This window comes from Mesocricetus auratus, unplaced genomic scaffold (assembly GCF_017639785.1).
Source record: "Mesocricetus auratus isolate SY011 unplaced genomic scaffold, BCM_Maur_2.0 Super-Scaffold_100676, whole genome shotgun sequence".
Taxonomy (NCBI): domain Eukaryota; kingdom Metazoa; phylum Chordata; class Mammalia; order Rodentia; family Cricetidae; genus Mesocricetus; species Mesocricetus auratus.
This window is the reverse complement of record NW_024429266.1, coordinates 134,598,749-134,621,312: the sequence shown is the minus strand read 5'-3', so window position 1 is coordinate 134,621,312 and position 22,564 is coordinate 134,598,749. Positions and strand designations below refer to the sequence as shown.

At 41.7% G+C, this 22,564-nt stretch overlaps 1 protein-coding gene across 1 annotated transcript in view; it reads left to right on the top strand.

Moving 5' to 3' along the window:
* Nucleotides 1-22,564, top strand: part of Dnah6 (dynein axonemal heavy chain 6) — a 186,264-nt gene that overhangs the window by 89,552 nt on the left and 74,148 nt on the right. The window contains exons 36-45 of the mRNA XM_005078273.4: nucleotides 5,854-6,036; nucleotides 6,679-6,822; nucleotides 8,697-8,918; nucleotides 10,044-10,191; nucleotides 10,667-10,824; nucleotides 13,931-14,062; nucleotides 14,937-15,108; nucleotides 16,823-16,969; nucleotides 18,002-18,075; nucleotides 20,805-20,959. Coding sequence (XP_005078330.1) covers nucleotides 5,854-6,036; nucleotides 6,679-6,822; nucleotides 8,697-8,918; nucleotides 10,044-10,191; nucleotides 10,667-10,824; nucleotides 13,931-14,062; nucleotides 14,937-15,108; nucleotides 16,823-16,969; nucleotides 18,002-18,075; nucleotides 20,805-20,959 — 1,535 coding nt within the window. The remainder of the gene's footprint in view (nucleotides 1-5,853; nucleotides 6,037-6,678; nucleotides 6,823-8,696; nucleotides 8,919-10,043; nucleotides 10,192-10,666; nucleotides 10,825-13,930; nucleotides 14,063-14,936; nucleotides 15,109-16,822; nucleotides 16,970-18,001; nucleotides 18,076-20,804; nucleotides 20,960-22,564) is intronic.

The following is a 22,564-nucleotide window of genomic DNA, read 5'->3' as shown; positions in this document are numbered from 1 at the left end:
TACCCTTTCTGGGTCTGTGGATTGTAGCATGATTATTCTTTACTTAACAGTTAATATCCACCTACAAGTGAGTACACACCATGTTTGCCTTACCACACTCCAAGTGATTTTTTTCTAGCTCCATCCATTTGTCAGCAAATTTCATGGTGTCATTTTTTTACAGCTGAGTAGTACTCCATTGTGTAAATGCACCACATTTTCTTTATCCATTCTTTGGTTGAGGGGCATCTAGGTGGTTTCCAGGTTCTGACTATTAGAAATAAAGCTGATATGAACATAGTTGAACAAGTGTACTTTGGATAGAATGGGGTGTCCTTTGGGTATATGGTCAAGAGTGATATATCTGGGTCTTAAGGTAGATTGATTCACAATTTTCTGAGTAACTGCCTTATTGACTTTCATAGCGGCTGCACAAGTTTGCACACCCACTGGCAATGGAGGAGTGTTCCCCTTGCTCCACATCCTCTCCAGCATGAGCTGTCACTTGTGTTATTGATCTTAGATAGAATCTCAAAGTAGTTTTGATTTCCATTTCCCTGATGGCTGCCTGGACTTCTGGCATGGCCTTTGGTTGAGCAGGGCTCTCCATCCAAGTTTGAGACTAAGACACAGAGATGAAGAGGGGAGGAGGGATTGGGGATGGTGTCAGGGTTGGGAGGAGAGGTAGTGAAAGAGTGGAGGAGGTCTGCAGGCGAATGGTCTACCTAGAGTTCTGGTGTCTGGTGTGGCCCCTGGTCCAGTAGTGAGTCTCTGCCTGAGTTTGCCTACCTGCTGTTCTGGCTGGTGGGGCCTGCACTTGAGTAAGAGATGTCTACCTGATTGGTGGGCTGGGACTCAGCACTGGCGAGATGGTGAGTGACAGAGGAATAGGTCTGTGGGAACCAAACTGAGGGAGTGGGAGAGTTCCATGCTGAGTGGCCTGCCTATTCTTCTGGATAGCTTTGCTGTCCTCAAGCAGGGATGTCCTTCTGAGTTGGGGGCAAGGACATGGCAACAGGGATGGGGGCTTGGAGGAGGAGGGATGATAGACAATTGTGTCTGTGGGAATGGGGATGGTACTTGGGGCATACCTCTTCTTCTGGCTGGCATGGCCTGCATTTGAGCAGGGGATATCTGCCCTCCTTTGTCTATTTTGATACAACTTTTTTTGCAAACATTTTATCAAGTTATATCTTTTGGAGCTGTTTTCTTGTAGGCTGTGGCTTCTTATTTTCCTAACAGTACTGTGGTATCTCTTCAGACAATGCAGTCTTTCAGTTTTTATCCTCAAAACAGTGTCTTTCACAGAGAAGATGATTTCTAAGATTTATTTAATTTTATACATGTGAGTATTTTGCCTGCATGCATGTCTGTGTAGTATGTGCATGTCTTATGTTCACAGATGTCAAAGAGGTTGTCATATACCCTAGAACTAGAGTTATGGGTGGTTATGAACCACTGTGTAGGTTCTGGGAGTGTATCCTAAGTTCTCTCCAAGATCAACTAGTGCTCTTAACCATGGAGCCTTCTCTCTAGCCCCCAGAAACGTTTCATTTTAATACTATGTCTAAAAACCCATTTTCAAACCCAAAGCCATCTCAGTTTCTCTTATCTTCTACAAGTTTTATGTTTTGTGTTTTATATTGAAGTCAATGACTCATTTTGAGTTTATCTTTGTAAAGGGTCTAAGGTCAGTATCTCTACTCATTTGTTTTATTTTTATATTTAAATTTAAGTTAGAAACAAGGTTGCTTCACATGTCAATCCCAGGTCCTTCTTCCTTTCCCTCCCCTCCTCCCATGCCCTCCCACCAACCCCCCCAGTACCCCCTCATTTCCCAGGGAGGGTGAGGCCCTCCATGGGGCGTCCATAGTCTGTCATTTCATCCAGGGCATTTTGTTGTTTTCTATTTTATTTTATTGTTTTCATTTTGTGGATATTCCATTGTTTCAGTACCTATTATTGAAAATAAGACTGTCAAAATACAATTTTGTAAAACTCCAAAGATAGTATAGGGACTACTAGGAAAGGGCAAGAGGATGGGAGTTAGTTAAGTAGAAGATACAAAAGATGCATGTATAACAATGTCACCATTGACCTAGTCATATGTGACATTAATCTGCATTAATAACTATACTTTAAATTTTTCTCTTTAAGGAAAACATCTCTTGTGCACTTTAAACCTTTGTCCTTTTGATAAAGAAATGTTGGCTATAGTTTCATAGGTCTATTCTGAACTACGTAGTCTGTTCCATTGGGTGTGATATTTGGAGACAGAATCTTATCACGTAGCTCCTATTGCCTTTAACTACAACCTGCCTCAGTCTATCAATGCACCACCACCCTAGGCTTCTAGCTCTCCATCCTATTCTATTAACTGTGTGTGTGTGTGTGTGTGTGTGTGTGTGTGTACTTTGCCCTAAATCTTGAAGTTGGGTGGTGTCTTAGTTACTTTTATATTACTCTGAAGAAAAACCATAACCAAGGCAACTTATAGAAGAAACAATTAACTGGGGAATTTCCTGCATTTTGAGAGGGTGACCATGACCATAGTGGTGGGAAGAAAGGCATCAGGCAGGCAGGCATGGCACTGGAACAGTAGTTGGAAGCTTTTTTCTCAATCCACAAGCATAAGGCAGAAAGGGAGAGAGACAATGGGAATGATGTGGGCTTCTGAAACCTCAAAGCCTGCCCCCAGCGACACCTCCTCCAACAGGACCATCCTCCTCCTGATCAATTCTTCCAACTGGGAACCAAGTATGCAACATGTGAGTCTATTGGTGGCATTCTCATTCAAATCACCACAATCCTCCTGACTCACGGTTCTTTGGTATTTTGCTGTCTATTCTTGGACTTTTGTCTTTTCATACAAACCTTAGAATCAATTTGATATTTTCTAAAAATAATTGTAAGAACTTGGACATTGTGTAGAGTTAATTTGTAGATCACATTTAGTGGAGCTCATCTCAACTCTTAATATCTATGAACATGGGTAGGCTACTATTTATTTAGGTCTTTGATTTTGTTTCAGCAGAATATCATCATTTTTCTCCTACAGATCTGTTGTAGAATATTATTTTAAGATGTGTTACATTTGTTTATGCTTTGGAACATTTGCTTAATGATGCAAAGATCTGTGGCATTTGTTTAACTCTGTGAAGAGGTGTTTCTTTGCCTGATTGGTCTAATAAAGAGCTGAGCAAGCCAATAGCAAGGCAGGAAAAAGGAAAGGTAATGCTGGCAGGCAGAGAGAATAAATGGGAGGAGAAATATGGGAAGAGAGGATCAAGGTACAAGAAAAGAAAGAGGACATCGGAAGCCAGCCATCCAGCTACACAGGAAGCCATGGAGTAAGAAGTAAGGAAAGGTATATAGAATAGAGAAAGATAAAAGCCCAGAGGCGAAAGGTGGAGGGGATAATTTAAGTTAAGAAAAGCTGGCTAGAAACTAAGACAAGCTAAGGCTGGGCATTCATAAGAAAGAATAAGTTCCTGTGTGTATTTATTTGGGAGCGGGGTAGCAGGTATCCAAAAGAACAAAAGAATGAAAATTAAAAACAAAACAAAAAACAACAAAAAAAACTACAGAGATCTAGTAGATGTTTTGGTTGATTTATAGGTACTGATTCTTGTTGTAATGCAATCGCAGTATGTTTTAAATGTAAATTCAAATTGTTCATGCTAGTGTATAAGGAAGTATCCTTATCGTGTATTAGTCTGTGACCTACAGTGCCCTAAAACTTCTGTGTAGTTGCTTCTTAGTTCTAATAGTATTTTGCCAGTTGGGGAGACTTTATTCATAGATAATCCTGCCGTCTTTGAATAAAGACAGTTTTACTTTTTCCATTCTTTTTTTATTTTTTAGGTTTATGGGTTTGGGAGTAGGTTTGGTGGGGGGGACAGTAGGGGGCATCAGATGCCCTGCAGCTGGAGTTATAAGCAGTTGTGAACCTCCGGACATGCTTGTCTTCCACATAAGTAATATGTGCTCTTGACCCCTGAGACATCTCTCCAGCTCCTGCTTCCCAGTTCTAATCTGCCGATGTTTGCTTTTAGCTTGAACTTCCACCACAGCACTGAGTCATAAGGGTTGAACTAACTTTTACATCTTTGGAAATGATCCCTTCTACCTTGATGAGATGTTGAAATGTGGCCTTCTCTGCTCATTCTTTTTATTGTTCTTGGATGCGAAAGATCGTCAGCAGACAATGCTGTGTGCCTCGTGCACTGGTACTTTAGGAAGTGCTTACGAAGTGACACCTCTGAACCCATTACCAGACTACTGCATCCTCCACTGCCTAGTCTGTCTTCTGTGCATCCCTGCTGAGACATGGGTTTCTGCAGATCTTGTTTCATGCTGTGTGATGCTAAAGGCTACTGAATACACTAGACACATGGATTTTATTTTTTTAAGCTTCCAAAGCATGTTACATCCTATTATTCCTATATAGTGACTTTAGTTACAGACTCTGAGGCTGACTGAGTGACCTTGAGCAAATCGCTGAAGCTTTTGGTGTCTCCCCCCACTTCCATAAAAATACGTTTAATAACAGTGTTTACTTCACCATTTGTTGTGAGATTTCAGTGCGACTACACACAAAAAGCCCTTAGAAACGTACTCAGCCAGCAATGAGCTCTATTCATGTCACTGTCGTGTCTGTCTTACTTCATGAAGTCCTTTACTCAGTCAACACAGACTAACAATTTACTCTGACTTCTAAGTTCTGTGCTGGCTATTTTTTTTGTTTTATATTTAAATTAGAAACAAGCTTGTTTCACATGTCAGTCCTGGCTCTCTCTCCCTCCCCTCCTCACCCACCCCCTCCACCAACCCCCCCATCCCCCCAACCAATCCCTACTACATTCTCCAGGGAGGGTGAGGCCCTCCATGGGGGATCTCCAGAGTCGGTCATTTCATCCAGGGCAGGGCCTAGGCCCTCCCACAAGTGTCCAAGTTGAGAGAGCATCCCTCATTGTGGGATGGGCATGCAAAGTCCATTTGTGTGCCAGGGATATGTACTGATCTACTACCCCAAGTCCCATAGATTGCCTAGGCCTCCTCACCAACACCCACATTCAGGGGCTCTGGATCAGTTCCATGGCGGCCTCTCACCCATCAGTCTGGGATCCAAGATCTCCCCCTTTTTCAGCTCAGCTGTTTCTCTGGTTTCACCAGCCCAGCCTAGACCCCTTTGTTCATCACTCCTCCCTCTCTGTCACTGGGTTCCAGGAGTTCAGTTCAGTATTTAGCTGTGGGTGTCTGCCTCAGCTTCCATCTGTCACTGGATGGAGGTTCTAGGATGGCATATAAGATAGTCGTCCAACTCATTATCAGGGAGGGACATCTAAGGTAGTCTTTCCAGTATTGCTTAGTTTGCCAGTTGGTATCAACACATGGATTTTAAACACCCCCTTTCTAAATTTAATCAGGATTGTAGGAGCCAAAGGGTCATCACAAGCAAACTCACAGAATCAGCTAACCTGGGCTCATAGGGGCTCACGGAGACTGAACTGACAACCAGGGAAACTGCATGGGACTGATGGAAGCCCTCTGCATACATATTACAGTTGTGTAGTTTGGTCCTCCTTTGGGACCTCTCATACTGGGTTGCCTTGCCTGGCCTTGATACATGGGAAGGTGCTTATTGCAACTTGGTATGCCATGTTTTGTTGATATTCGTGGGAGACTTACCCATTCCTAAACAGAAAGTATGGAGGAAGGATTGGGGGTGGAAACAGAGAGGGGTGGGGGAGAGACTGGGAGAGGAGAGGAGAGATTGGAAACTTCAGCCAGGATATAAAATAAACAAATGAATTTACTGAAAAGAATAAATAAAACGAAAAAGAATTTACTCAAACATTGTTTCATTTTCAGTTGAATGATGAAACCCAAGAATATTTATTGAACCTTTTCAATCGTTATGTTGAGGATGGGTTATGTTTTATAAACAAAAAGTGCAGCCAAGCCATCCCACAGGTGGACATCAGCAAAGTGACCACACTCTGTTGCCTATTGGAGTCTTTGCTGTTCAGCAAGGATGGAAGTATCTTGTCAATGGTATGAAATTTTGTTTTGTTTGAAAAGTGTGTGTGTGTGTGTGTGTGTGTGTGTGTGTGTGTGTTGGCATGTGAATGCCATTGTGCACATGTGAAGATCAGAAGGTAACTTTGGGGACTGGTTCTCTTCCTATCAAGGGTTCGGGAATCAAGCTCAGGTTGTCGCGTGTAAGTGCTTTTACGCAGTGAATCATGAAGCTCCTTCTTTCTATATAGCTACAAAAATACTATCGTTCTATGAGATTCTTTGCCAATAAAAACTCTAAATTTTCTGAAGTTTGAACATTTTATTTTTTTAATTTAATTTTCATGAGACTAATGATTGCAATAGACTCAAAGTTAAAAGGGAGCCTATAATTTGTTCCTGTACTCGACTTGTATTCTACAAAGTATGCGCAGTCTGTTTAAAGACATCACACAGCAATAAAGTAAGTTACAATGCACAGCTAAAGGGTGAGTCTCCTATTGGTGCCTATCATTCACTTTTCATCATCTTCCTTCGTGTAAATAAGGAATCGCAGCTTTGTAAAACCACTAAATAAAACACATAAGTCTAATAAGACAAAATCCTAAACTTTACAATATAGGGTTTGTTTTCTCTCAGAAAGTAAGAAATTTACACTGTTTCTCTTTGTACTTTCAGGAACAAATGAAACTGAACATTTTACTGTGCCAGACTTTTGTGTTCTGTTATTTGTGGTCTTTGGGTGGAAACTTAACTGAAAATTACTGGGATTCTTTTGATACATTTATTCGAACACAATTTGATGATAATCCTGATGCCAGGGTAAGCACCAAGTAGGGTGACATCATAACTTTAAATCCTTAAAATTTAAGAGTAAAACTTTAAGACCTTTGTGTTTTGTAAGTAGGAGAGCGATACTCATGTGATTAAACACTCCAGAAAAAAATTGTAGTTGTAAGCTTAAAGATTTGAATTACTAAAATATAATGTATTTTAAATAAAAAGAAATATGTGAGCAGGAAAAGCAACAGCTTTAATAGCTTCCGTCCTATTGTAAAATCCTCGCGAGGATTTTTAAAAGTTACTCACTTTCAGACACTGACAATATCTATCATATTAAAAATAAAAACAAGCAAATAAGAAATATTTCGGTGTGCTTTCAGAGGCATTTGCTATTAATAAGGCAAATGGTGTGTAAACTCCTGAACTGTAAATGGATACTAACAGGTGTATTTTCAGTTGGTCTGTACTTACTCTTTAACTGCTTTTTATGCAACCCAACATGGAGCAAATGTGCACACAGATATGTTTGCAGATATGGAAGGAAGATGCGAATGTAAACTGAACCTGGCTCCTCTACAAGAGTGGCAAGTGCTCTTAGCTGTCAAGCTGTCTCTCCAGCTCCTTATCTGTTCTGTTTTATGTGGGTCTTCTTAGTGCCAAGTCTTCACTTGGACTTAGGGACCCTGCTACTACTTAGAGAGGAGAAGCAGATAACAGTAGCAGGGATAGTGATTTGAAAACAAACCTGACACTAAAATGTAGTAAAAAGCATTTTCATCCCCCAGTGTGGTACAAGAAAAAAGGTGTTAGGATATTGTGAAGAAAAACGGAGCATGAGGGTTATTACAGCTAAAGAAAGTTAAAAAGGATAAGCAAAGAGGGGAAACGAGAAAACGGAGAAAGACAAAATCTGGTGAAGCAAAATAGGAATTAAACAAAGAAATTAAGAAGGCTGTATAGGGCTGGGAATAGAATTCAGAGTTAGGGTGCTTGCCTAGAAGAAAGAGAGAAAGGGGAGGAAGGAAGAAGGAAAGAAGGAAGGAAGGAAAGAGGAGGGAACAAGGAAGGAAACGAGGGAGGGAAAAAAGGAGGGAAGAAGAAAGGAAAGAAAGGAGGAAGGAGGGAACAAGGAAGGAAGGAAGGAAGAAAGAAAGGAAGAAGGAAGGAAGGAAGATGAGGATTCAGAAAATAAAAGACAAGTGAAGTTCAAGTTTTAGAAACTTCTGTCACTATCTCTTCCTAACTGGAAGCTCCCAGTAGAGGGCCTCTGTGGAGTTCCAATCAGCTGGACTGGCCGTTCTCCCTTCCCTGTTGAGCAGAAGTCGTGTTTCCTTTGAAGTTTCTCAGCCAGCAGCATGGGGTGCACCCTGTCAGCTACTATCTTTCTGCATGTGTCAGATTTTAATGCCGAAGGCTCCAAGGGGATTAAGCTGTTGCACATACAGACAAGTAGGCACGCACACACACACACACACACACACACACACACACACACACACACAAATAAGTATGTAAATAAATAAATTCCATCCCCACACTCTGTAAGCTGGAGACAGGAGGATCTCTGGGGCTTGCTAGCCACCAACCTCACTCCAGGTTCAGTAAGACCTCACTGATAGAGTAGGACACCCAGTGTCCTCCACTGGCCCACACCATGAACATATCACACACACTCACGATCACGTACATACACACACACACACACACACACACGAATGAATGGATGCATCCCCACTGCAGTTAAATTAAAAAAGAAAAGACTTACCTTATGATATTTAAACAAATGCTTCTTAAAAATAAAATGAAATTCAAACTCAACTCTGTCTGTGTTCTCTGATCACCTTTGTTTTTATGCGGATGTATCTATTTCTGTGGGTCAATGTTGTCCATTGATACTTGATATTCTGTTTCAGCTTCCCAGTTCTGGAGACCTGTGGAGCATCCATGTAGACTTTGACACCAAACGCTTGGACCCCTGGGAACGAATCATACCCACCTTCAAGTACAGCAAGGAGGTCCCGTTCTTTGAGATGCTTGTCCCTACAACAGACACGGTGCGCTTTGGCTATTTAATGGAAAAGCTTCTGGCGGTCAGGCACTCGGTGTTGTTTACGGGAACAACTGGAGTCGGCAAGGTAGGAAACCTGCATCAGGTAAGAAGTGCTATCAAAAGTGGGGGGACAGCCGGGCGGTGGTGGCGCACACCTTTAATCCCAGCACTCGGGAGGCAGAGGCAGGCCGATCTCTGTGCATTCGAGGCCAAGCTGGACCGACAGCCTCCAAAACAATACAGAGAAACCTTGTCTCATAAAACCAAAAGAAAAAAGTGGGGGGACTGTGGAGTTGGGGTCCACTTAGTTTTTAGATTGCATCACTTTTCCAGGAAGAAATTATCTCTACAGAATCTACATGTGCCCTGAGATTTCCCCCAAAGTTTGTCAGTTTCTGAATATATCCTCAGGTTGATGTCATTGAACAGGCTTTGAGTTTAGGGGCATTTCTGTACTTATGCGGTTGCTTCGTGCTGTCTGGAGAAAAACTGCCCAGGGCAACTGCATCCCCAAAGGACTGTTGATGAAGGTCATTCTGTCCTGTTTCCTACTTACTTTCAACTGACATAGACACAACTTCCGTGTCATTTTAATTTGGGGAGGAAGGAGAAGAAAATGCCTAGAGGAGACCACACAAACCAGGATTCATTGTTTCCCTTTGTGGGCCAGTGAGACGGCTCAGCAAACAAAGAGGTGTGCTGCCAAGATTGGCTACCTGGGTTCAATCCCTAGGACACAGGGCATGGGAAGGAGAAAACCAATCCCTGTTAAGTTGTCCTCTAGCCTCCATACATGTACACCATGACACACAGGCACACCCACATACATGCTCACATATGCACACACACACACACACACACACACACACACACATGCTCACACATGCACACAATAAATAAAATATAAACTTTAAAAGATTTCAAATAAAGAAATGTTGGATTATCTCAGTATCAAATTGGGCTGGATGAATTTTATTGTAACTCTAAGACTTTTTCTGAATTATATATGATCAAAGTGCTTCTTTGGTTCTAATAACTATAACTGAAATCAATGTCTACAGTGAGAGAATCCCAAACAGTTCCATCTGGATCCAGACCTCCTTCTTTTATCCTATTTCTCACTCACTGTGCTGGATCATGACCACTGTAGGCTACTGAAAGCTATCATATTGAATATGAAATCAATTAACATATTCTTTTTTATTCAAAGTCTGTTATTGCAAAAGGATTGCTAAATAGAATTCAAGATTCAGCTGGCTATGTCCCTGTTTATCTGAATTTTTCTGCCCAAACGTCATCTGCAAGGACACAAGAGATCATTGAGTCAAAACTAGAAAGAAAAAGAAAAAATATTCTAGGTAAGAATCATCATTTCAGGTTTTTCTTACATAAATTATTCATTCAGCCAACAAGTTGTACATTTTCTTTCAAATCACCACAGTGTCCCTCTACTTCCTTCTATGGAAAGATAATTCCCTCCCTTCCCCATGCTTAGGCACTTAGACCATCTAGTCCTCACGTCTGGAAAGGTCCGGACCTCACTGGAGAGCTAGCATCATCATGTGTTTTGAGACTAAGGGTAGAGAACCACATGACATGATAATGTGAATGCCTGGATTAGATCTGTGTCTCCTGGAAGAGGGTGGGTGGACAGATCCCTCATGACCCCAAATGCCCTAGTGGTTCCACGCCATCTCAACACCATTACACTGAGGACTACACCTCAACATGAATTTTTGTAAGGACAAATCATTTTCCAGCAACAACAACAACAGCAAAATGGCCTTACATTTTCCAATGACGATCCTTTTAAAGCTCTTTTTCTTTTCCCAGGAGCCCCAGGAAACAAACGAGTTGTGATTTTTGTTGATGATCTGAATATGCCCCGACTGGATCGCTATGGCTCCCAACCACCAATAGAATTGCTTCGGCAATATCAAGATTTTGGTGGATTTTATGACAGAAACAAACTCTTTTGGAAAGAAATACAGGTTAATTTTAGATTTTACATTAATTGGTATATTCAAATGTGAAATATTATTTGTCAGTGCTACTATAACAAAAGACTGCAGTCTGGGTAATTTAACTTATTTTCTCTTTTGGAAAGAAATACAGGTTAATTTTAGATTTTACATTAATTGGTATATTCAAATGTGAAATATTATTTGTCAGTGCTACTATAACAAAAGACTGCAGTCTGGGTAATTTAACTTATTTTTTCATAATTCTGAGGGCTAGAAATTCAAGATCAGTGAGTCAGCAGAATCTGTTCCTCTAGGACTTCTCAGCTTGATGTGTAGATGTTCTTCTCCTCATGTCATTTTTGTTTTGTTTTGTTTTTTGAGACAGGGTCTCTCTGTGTAGCAGCCCTGACTGCCCTGGAACTCACTTTGTAGACCAGGCTGGCCTAGAACTCACAGAGATCCACCTTCATCTGCCTTGCAAATGCTGGGATTAAAAGCATGTGCCACCACCACCCAGTTCCTCATGTCTTTATATGGGTTTATTCATATGGTTTTTTTTTGTTGCTGACCACAGGCTGGGTAAGTTATAAAGAGATTTATTATACAGTATGGTTTTGATACAAGAACAAGAGGCTATGTGTGGTAACAGCTTTCCTGCTTCACCATTGGAATGGTGCAAGTGGTAGGTAACACTGGAGAGATTTGTTCAAATGTCTCCTCAGATAGGAACCAATGATGAACCAAAATAAAGATACCATCAAAATCCAACCTGGTAAACCAATGAGTCTATGGGCTTACTTACAGGTGTAGATAAAGGGTTATTTACAGGAACATGGATGACTCAAAGACAGCTGTGGGGTTGGAAATAGTGGTGCATGCCTTTAATTCCAACACTTGGGAAGCAGAGACAAGTGGATTTCTGCGAGTTTAAGGTCAGCTTGGTCTACATCATGAGTTACAGACCAGGCAGGGTCACAGAGTGAAACTCTGTCTCAGAAAGAAAAGGGGCAGCTGCCTCAGCCAAAGCTCACCCCTACTCCCAGCATGGGTGACAACTCATGACAGCTAGATCTGGAGTTTGTTGCACAACTTGCAGGCAGCTCTATATTTCACAGAGTCTCTGCATCTGTCCTTGCTACCTATATAACCTCGGAGATACAGGACCTTGTTTAGTAAGCTTCTGGTACTTCCTGAAATTTGTGAGTTGTTTATGTCCTGGTATGAACAAGCTTTCTTTTATAGGGGAAAATGCTATGCAACAGCAAGGCATTACATGGAGAAATATGAGGAGCATGTACCGTTTTGCTTGTCCCTGCACTCATGAGGCCACCAATAACTTAATAGTGGAAGTATCACTCTGATGACCTAATCCTAATCACTTCCTAAAGTTACCATCTAAAAACAACATGGTTGTATTAAGCTTCTCCCCTCTACATGCCTCATAACAGGTATTAAAGTCCAACATGAGTTATAGAGGAGGAAAAATGTACTCAAACCACAGCAACTGGCTTCCTTCTGTGTCCTAATCTCTTATAGAGGTATCTGTCATCTTGTGTTAGGAGTCACCCTAAAGACATCACTTTACACTAATCACCTCTTCAAATTTCCTGTCTCCAAAGGCAATCAGATTTTTTACCACAAATTAGGACTTCAACATATTATTTCTGGGGAAATTCAGACTATAAAACATGGCTTTGTGTTTCTTGCCTTTAATTCAGTTCATTCCATCTGCTTTGAGTTCTTGTCATGCTACTTTGAGAGATGAGTGGCAAATGAGACAGTCCTTGCCTCCAAGAGAGCTGAGTTTTAGAGAGTAGACAGACATTTGTAGTAAAGGATGATGAGTAGGGGAGGCAAAGAGAAGTCAAGGTTGGGATTGACTTGAGGATGAGAATAAAGGTGGTTGGGAACCTGGATTATAAAGGCAGAACAAAGGGGATGAACACTTTACATCTCTCGAACAAGGTCTGAAATACCCTAGTCCTGTAAAGTGTGACTCCAGAACAGCAAGAAGAACAGAACTCACATCTCAGAGGGCTGTGGGTCCATGATGAGGAATATGGGTTTATCATCTCAGTGATGGGGAGTCTTTGAGGCAAGTGTTCTAGAAAGATCTCCTTGGTTGTGGGAAAGTAATGGATTAGAATGGAGACAAGAAGAGAGAATCTGTAGCCCCTAAGAGGAGAAAAGATGAGAGTCAGCCCCTCTGTAGTGACATGTCCAACCAACAAGCCACCAGCAGTACTTAAGAGTCTGAGGGCATTGACTGCCTGCTCTGTTTCTGTTCTGCAAAGGGACATGTCTGGGGTGTCTTTACTATGAGCAAGATGACTTACCCCAGATATGTCCCTTTGCAAAACATTTGCTCATAGTAAAAACAAATTGCACCAAGCTCTGTTATGTCATTTAACTCTCCCAGCATCCCTGCAAATCAATGTTGTTATTAGCTCAAAGACAAATAGACACAGCCCAAATGTATAGGCTATCCATTGTAAATATTTCTCTGATCACTTATTCCTTTTCATTTCCACGGTCGTTATCTGAAGCCAAGTCCTCTCTCACACAGACTTCTGAAGCCAGTAGTCTCTATCTCATAAGACTATCCGTTGGATTAAACTAACACAATGAATTGATTTCTAGACAGCCCAGGTCTGTTCCCTGATCTGCAGACAGCCATAGTGGACTTTTAATCTCTACTGTTTGTTTTTAAAGATTTATTTTTTATTTTTAATTATGTGCCTATTGGGGGAGAAGTGCACATGCCCCCATGGAGTACAGAAGAAGGGGTTTGATCCCCTGAAGCTACAAGCAGTTAAGTCACTTGATGTGGGAATGAAACTCTGCAACAGCAAACTATGGTCTCCTGAAAGACAGAAGACATTCTTAAGCACCAAGCCAGCTTGTCAGCCCCCAGAATGACCTTTTCAAACTATAGCCCTGACACTGCCAACTGAGCAACTTAGTTAAACATCCAAAGCCTTGGTTTGTCTATCATGAAGTGAGGGTAGGAAAGTTGACTTCATGGGGTTGCAATGCTGGCTCAAAAGAATGTTGGTTCTGAGTCTGATATTAGGGAGGAAAGGTCTTATCTTTTTGTCTGCAGAGTGACCCAAGTGGCTTTCTCTCCACACAGGATGTAACGATTGTGTCAGCATGTGCACCTCCAGGAGGGGGCCGCAACCCTGTGACACCCCGCTTCATCCGACACTTCAGCATGATGTGTCTCCCCATGCCCTCAGAGCACAGTCTGAAGCAGATTTTCCAGGCGAGTGTGGATTCTAACTTAAACAAGATGGGAAAAGCAAACATGAAACATGAGATCCTTGGATCTCGTGGTCCAAATAGTCTCCTGGATTTCTAGGGACCCCTTCCATGCCTTTCCTAAGGAGGAAGCATGAGACCATGGGCACCCAGAGAGAAGCCGGCAGGTGTCTGCATCACAAGGCATTTATTCTTAAGAAGGCAGATATCTTCCACTGCCCAGTCCTTACCTCTGCTCACACTTCAGACATGATCCCCAGGCCTGGGTCTCCCTTTAAACCATGTACCACTCCAGGCAGCTCCAGTTCAACACATCTCAGACAGACTTACTTCATCGACTCTCCCAAGACCACTGTGAACAATCAGCCATCTTTCTCCCACCTGCACTAAACTCCCCAAGGGACAAATTCCCCATCATTGCTGCCTTCACCTCTCAGTGCTCCGAAGTGGGCACTGAATGTGAAACATTGTTCTGAAAAGAACGGTGACAAAGCATGAGTCAGGGAGGGCGTGCCACCACCAACCACCCAAGGCTGGTCTTGGAGGAGGATTCGAATTGGCAGACAGGAAAGACATCCCTGGAACAGAGATTTCTTGAGTGAACAGAGTCACAGAGATAGGAAATGGGAAGTTCATGGCAAGGCACATAGCAGCTATGAGTTCCGCTCAGCCAACCCAAACAACCACAAATCACAAGCAAGAGCCTGTTCTTGAAAATGTATTCTGAAATGAACAAGGACCTGGCACACAGATGCCTTTGTGTTGGAATTTAGCCTTCTAATTGCTCTTAGAAAAGGGTTTCAGAACTAGAGTACTTGAAAGGCAAATATTTGGCTTTTGAAAAAAAAATCTAACTCATATTACATTTCTGGTTCTAGGCCATCTTGAATGGCTTCCTGACTGACTTCCCACCAGCTGTAAAGCAAACTTCATCAAACATTGTGGAAGCTGCAGTTGAGATTTACAACAGGATGAGTGTGGATCTCCTGCCAACCCCAGCCAAGTCCCATTACGTCTTTAACCTGAGAGATTTATCCAAGTGTGTGCAAGGTAGCATACTGAACCTTCATCCTTGGTTCTGCATTTCCATTGCCCTCTCTCAGAATCATGTTCACCAAGGTGTCTATGGCTCAACTAGTCACTCCTATTTGATGCTTGATCTCTACCATCCATATGAGATCACCTGGGAGAGGACTTCCTGGCTTGGCTCATTGGGGTGGGAAGACCTGCCCACTGTGGGTGGCACTGCTCCCTGTGTTTGAGATCCAGACTACGTAAGAAGGAGAACGTGAGCTGAACACACATTCTACTTCTCCACTTGCCCGTCCCTGCTACCTGACTGTGGATGTGCTGTGCACAGCCGCCCCACGCTCCTACTCATATAGCCTACCTGAGAAGAGGGACTCTTACCTGGAGCTGTGAGGGAAACTAAACCTTTCCTTCTTCCTAAGCTGCTTTCATCAGGGTATTTTATCACAGTGACAGGAAGGTAGCTAAGGCACAGAGCATAACTTACTCAAGTCCCCTTACACCCCGACCTCAGCTGAACTCCAGAACTTTCTCAAATCTCCAACATCCATTCCACTTCTCACTTCCAGCTGAAAGTGACAAAGAGAGAGCTGAAAGACAGAAGCAACCAGACTAGAGATGCCTCATCTCCCAAATCTCCCGGACAGCCTGTCTCTTCCTGCCCTGAGCTGAACTGTCCCCGTACACTCCCTCTGGTATAAAGTTCCATCTCCGTCTGCCTCATCAGAGATTTGGTTCTTATAATTCCTGCTTCACTTTTATAGTATCCTCTTATACTAGATCAAGTTAATTCTCTCAAGGCACTATTCCTCTCCTTTCCTTGAAAGACTCCTGTTTTAAAAAAAAATGGCCTCTCCTCATGATACCTCCAGTTCTACCTTTAATATGTGTCGATCGAAGCTTATACCTAACCCTAGACTTAACTTCCCTTCCCATAGGCCAGATCTCAGCGTTTGACACTGCCTCCTACACCGTCCCAGAAGTCCAGGGTATAAGCTCTCCTGCTTATAAGTTCCCAATGTGTCCCTGGCTATTGTCACTTCATCTACATCAATGGCTCATTCACCCTGCCTTAAAATTGTGGTCCCTGGGTTCTGTCCTCAGTCCACTTTTTGCCCAACCTCCTCAGTCAATTCTCCATTACAGATTTCAGCCTTCCATCTAAGTGGGTACCTGCCACATTCAACATTCTCCCCAGTGTCTCATTCAGATGCCTAATTGGACTTCTTAAAGTTGGCAGATTCAAAATAGATTCCTAGTCAGACATGTTGATGCACACCTTTAATTCCAGCACTCAGGAGGCAGGAGGCAGAGGCAGGCAGGTCTCTGTGGGTTCTAGGCTATCCTGGTACACAAAATGTGTTCTGGGACAACCAGAGCTACATAGTAAAACCCTCTCTGTCTCTGTCTCTGTCTCTGTCTCTGTGTTTGCCTCTCTCTTTCTTTCCCTCTCTCTCTCTCTCTCTCTCACACACACACACACACACACACACACACACACACACACACACAGATTTTTCATCCTTCCACCATTGGTCATGGGTATCCCTGTCCTAGAGTGGACTACCTCTAGTCACTGGCCTTGAACAACTTCCCCTTCAAAATATATCCCAAAGCTAACCACCTCTTTCCATCCCAAGCTGGACGTAAATGCTTCCTACACTATTAAACTGTTTTAAGTAATTCCATAAGTGCTAATTTTCCCTTTTTCCCCTTTTCTTAAAAAAACACACAGGTATTCTTCAATGTGATCCAGGAACAATAAGAGAAGAACTCCAGATATTTAGACTGTTTTGCCATGAATGTCAAAGAGTATTCCATGATCGTTTGATCAATAATGAAGACAAACACTACTTCCATGTCATTTTGACAGAAATGGCCAGTAAATATCTTTATTTAGCTATTTTATTTTTCTAAGAATGGGAAAGTAATTTGTTTTCCATAAGGGAAATGAAACAAGTTTGAGTTTTAGTCGTTCATAAGTAAAATGTATGATAACTCAAATACATAAAAATATTATGAAAAATAGCTACTAGGATAGAGAAAGGTTTGGTAGTCTTAATCGGGTATGAAATTAGAAGTAGAGGCAGGAAAGTGGAGAAATAGAATATTGTCTGATAAGAATCCAGGATAGCATGTCTCATATAAGGAATAGACAGAGATACAGAGAATATTGATGAATGCTACAACAGAAGGAGAAGTATAAGGAGGAAGCAGTCTGAATGATGTGGGAGGGAACAAAAGAGGATTTCGGGTGAACAGAAAGACAAATATCACATGTCTTCTATCATGGGGAATCTAGATGTAACTATATATTTATAAGCAGACCCATGTGATACATATGTCACACATATATGACATGGATACAGATAGGATTAGTTAGTGGGAAGAGGATTAGGAGGAAAGGAGAGGAGCGTATACAGGAAAATACAAATAAAAACAATGACCTGCATGTATCAAAAAGGGATAATGAAGCCCATTACTTTACATGATAACTGCAAAACATATTTTTATCTGGATGAAGTATCTCATCCCCATAATCCAAGCACCCAGGAGGCTCCAGCAAGAGGATTGCCATAAGCTTGAGGCTAGCTTTGGCTAGGACATGAGACTCTGTCTCAAAAAAAATTTATGCTTTTAATTTTTTAAAAAATAGATCAAAATAAAAAAATGACTATAATTCTAAAATGATCCTTTTTATTGAATGAGTCTTCAGTATTTACTATTTAACAGAAGTTTTAAATACTTGATAAATAATCTTAAATCTGGGAAATTGTCCACCCAACTAAAATAGTGTGTTGTTTGCATAGCTCCATCTCAGCTTTCGTTTCAACTGCAGATATTATCCTGTAGATCTTATTACACTGCTACTCAAGCTGATTCCCACAGTAAAGCTGCCTTTGTGTTCTAACAGACAAGCACTTTGGAATTGCAATTGACCTGGAATATTTTTTAAACAAACCTATCATATTTGGAGACTTCATTAAGGTGAGTAGTTTGTTACCTAACTGGACTTAAAGGTTTAAGCGCATTTGCTGTTTTCCAAATCCAGTTCATCAGCACATCTATACAAACACATTCTGCATTGTGACGATTAAACATCTAAGCTAAGTGTGGGCAAGCTCCAGTCCCATGGCCAAAATCTGCCTGCTGGCTAGTTTTTATAAATACATCTTACCTAAACGAAGCTACACTTACTCTTTTGTGTGCATCCTTATGGCCACCTTTACTCAATGATAGCAGAAGACAGTAGCAGAGGCAAAGGCAGGGTGATCTACACCACCAAAAACATTTACTCTCTGGTCTTTTGCAGCAGAAGTTACATTCATTTTGGTGATAGCTCGAACCCACACCGTCAGAAGGAGGCAAAGAGGTTTCATGCCTTTACTCAGACCCAGAATCCTACATTCTGCATGGCTGTGCAACCCCTTCCAGCCATGGAAGCTTATTAGTCAAAGAACTGCCCTCTTCATTTCAAAAACCTCTAATTAGTGGCATTCTTACATTTAGCTACCTTTATATCATTGTATGCTTCTCTTCTATCCTTCCAAAATTTCCACACATGAGCCTAATTTTACCCTCTGAACATTGCTAGAACAAATCTTCCATCTCTACCCCACTCCACCCCTCCTACACAGCAAACTACCATCTGCTTCCACAAAACTGGCTCTCACTTGGGGAATACATTCTTGATGTCTCCAGGCCAAGGGCCACACCCATTTTTGTTGACTGAAGTCTCAGCCTCACACACAATCAAAGCTAATAATTTGATAATAAACTAAGCTAATAATAATAATAATAAACAAATAATAATAAACAAAGCTAATAATTTGATAATAAGCAACCTGGTCCTTCTATAAGATGAGTATTACCACCTGGCAAGGGGGGGAGATAATTTATTTGCGTGAAATATACCTATTTAAAGTTATCATTAAAAGCTAAGGTTCAACAGTCGTAGATGCTTGTGCAAGTCTGTACAAGGTTAAAGCAGTCAGTATTCCCCCAACGGGCGCCCACACTCCTAGATAAGGAGCTATTAGCAGTTGGTAGCTGCTGTGGGAGGGAGAGTCCATTTTCTTCAGCGATGTGGCCCTGGTAGTTTGCTTGCCCATGCTCCAATGGGCACACCTACACCCATGTACATACAGGTAATACTGATTGGATTTGGTGGTTACAAAACTCAACCAATCAATTAATTCTTTAAAAAAAAGACAACATGAATTAGGAGGGGGATATAGAGGGACATATTAGAGGAATTGAGGGGATGATGGATATAATCTAAGTATATTGTATGCATGTTTGAAATTACCAACGAAATTTTAAAAGGAAAGAAAGACTAACCACAACAAAGCAAGTAAAAGTCAATAAAGCTCAAGGGCTTTTTTTTTTCACAAATCACATTTGCATGTGTTTTTAGTGATAGCTTTATCAATTGAAAGGATAAAGACAGGCCTGGGGAGATGCCTGAGTCAGCAAGGTGCTTGCATGAAGACATGAGTTCAGATTCCCAGAACTCCATGTAAAACTCTAGGGGCAGTAGTATATGCCTATAATCCTAGCAATAGCAAGATGGGAGGCAGAGATGAGAATTCCTGGAAACTGCAGGCCAACTAGCCTAGCCTACTTTGCAAAGCTCCATACCAATAAGACACAAAATGGAAGGTTTCCAAAGACAGATATCACCCAAAGTAGTTCTATGACCCACATAATATCCACAGCTATTCATGCAGACACGCGCTCACCTGGACACACACACACACACACACACACACACACACACACACACACACACACACGGAGGGATGGAGGGAGGGAGGGAGGCAAGGAGGGAGGCAGGTAGGCAGGGAGGAAGGGAGGAAGGGAAGATGGAGAAAGTAAAATAGATGAACCAGATTTGAGTTGGAGACATGATTAAATGGTAGAGCATTTGCCTACCTTGTGTGAACCCCTCAGTGAGAGTAGAACTCTCTTAGCTTTGCCCAGATATATTTTAGTAGGTGTCTCCCAGCAATTGCTACAGCATATCTAGGCATCCTCAACTGGTCCAACTCAGGAACCCAATTCCTTTTCATTTACACCTAATTTTTATTCTCAACAATGTTTAGCTCTAGATGACTGCTGTTGTCAAAAAACAAACAACAACAAAACTACATATAGTCCAGGAATTATTATTCATAGGGATAGCAATCTGACATACATGCTTTCAGTTGCCTTTTTGATGTCAACAGCCTAAGAGTAAAGTATGAACCAGAGCACTGGATTGCAATGCAAAAAAAAATTAACATTATTTTATTGCGATGGAATCAAGATTCGCTAGACTCAGTACAGGTTAAGTAAACCTTATTCAAGGAGAAGTTACTTACACAAGAAGTAAGTGGCCACCAAAAATTCCCTCTCCAAGGATCCACGCAGGCTGTTCTCTGTGACCCAGCCAGAAGCAAGAGCGAACACTGGGGTCCCAGACCTCAGACCTAGTCCTACCCTCCATCACATCCACTCCTGTGACGTACCTGTGATCACGTCCGGGCAGGTTGGATATTTCACTACATTATTCCAAACAAACTCCTTTCTGCATGAATTTTTTTTTACAAAATCTTTGACATTACAACCTACAACTTGAAAAGATGAAGTGAAATGAATTTTCCAGATTGTGTGTGTCATGTGTCTATGTGAGGTAATTGGTCCAGTTTGATATATTCCCATAAAACGCCTTACAGTTTGGAGCAGATAAGGCTGACCGCATCTACGATGATCTGCCTGACATGGAGAAAATTGGGAATGTTCTACAGGACTATCTTGACGACTATAACCTCACAAACCCCAAGGAAGTGAAGCTGGTGTTCTTCCAAGATGCCATAGAGCACGTGTCAAGGTACAGTGCTACCAGGCCCCTAGTTAAATAAACATTGATCTTATTTGTTTTTCATTACAAAATACAACTTCAGATGCACTAGAACATGAGTTAATGTCTTGTGGAAATACTCAATGCGAACTAAAAGGTATTTTATAATGTTTTTCAAACATTTTATTTGTGTGTGTGGCATCTCAGGTCCTCTGGAAGAGCAGTACATACTCTTAATCACAGAGTCATCTCTCTAGCCCCAAAACACATCTTAATATGCCTTAAATAAATGCCACATGGATTTTCTATGGAATCTTGCAGGTTATTATTGCTAAATATGGAGGTGTTAGATTTATTTATGTGTATGGCTGTGTTGTCTACAGGTATATATGTGTACTGTGTGCCATGTGAGTGTCTGAAACCTTTGGTGGGGAAAAGAGAGTGTTGGATTCCCTGGAACTGGATTTAAAGATGGTTATAAACACCATGAAAGTGCTGGAAACCAAAACTGAGTCCTCAGCAAGAACAAGTGCTCTTAACCACTAAGCTATTTCTCTAGCCCCTATTATTACAAAATATTAATTAATTTTATTTGTTTGTTTTTATTCATGTCTAGTTACAAACAGTCTATAAAGTGGTTTAAAAAATATATTAGGCTAATTACATATGTGTCTACAGAGGAAGCTCAAAATTATAGTACTGAACCCTGATGATAGATCCATTGCTTAGAAGTGTGACTCCTATTCACTTACAGCTCTCTTGCAGAGGGACATTGCTCACATGTGGGCATAGATGCTGAGTATCTTCTGTCCTTGGCATACATACATTTGTAGAGTAGTTCGTGTCCTTTTAGACAATTCTAAGTGTTAAACTGACCTTTCCAAGTGAGTCAGCATTTGCCTTCTGTGACTTCTGGTGTCAGGCCCATCCTATACAGTAGGAACAATGAGGTGTAAAGTCATGTCATACATGGCATCACATCACAGGTCCCTCTTGGCTCAGCATCCCAGTCTCTCTGAAAATAATGCTCAGAGAATGTTCCACTTGACTTCTTAGACATGCTAACCCCCATTGGCTCTAGTTCACCATTGTCTGTTATGGCTACAGGCCACTCTCTTGGGGTACCTCTTGTAGTTTCATCAGACAGTAGCTGGAGTGCCTGGAGTGTCTGCCCCCAGATGCTCTCTCTACATGCCCCCTCTGTGGCAGCATTGGGATGTCTGGGCTTCCCTAAATGATGGCCCTGGCCCCAACAGCAAGAGCAGAAGAAATGCCAAATGGCCCTACTGCTAAGCTTTGGGAGTTATACCTACTCTTCTAGACCTATTCTTTCAGTCAAATCAGCCACACGGCAGGCTCATGAGAAGAGAACAGAACTCTAGCTCTTGATGGGATCCAAGAACAAATTGGGCCAGGAACAATATTGCAGCCAACTTTTGGGCTATGTCATGGAAAAAAATAGATACCCTTTCCCAATTCTTCTTTCTAATGAATGACAAGCTTGGGGATCATATTCAAACCTTTGCCCCTAACTCCACTTCCTGTCTCCCAAACTGGAACAGGCCCCTTGTTTCATAAAAGCTCTGTTAGTGTTTTAAAATCATTCCCATGCTTCCCTCATCTTTATCCTCACCA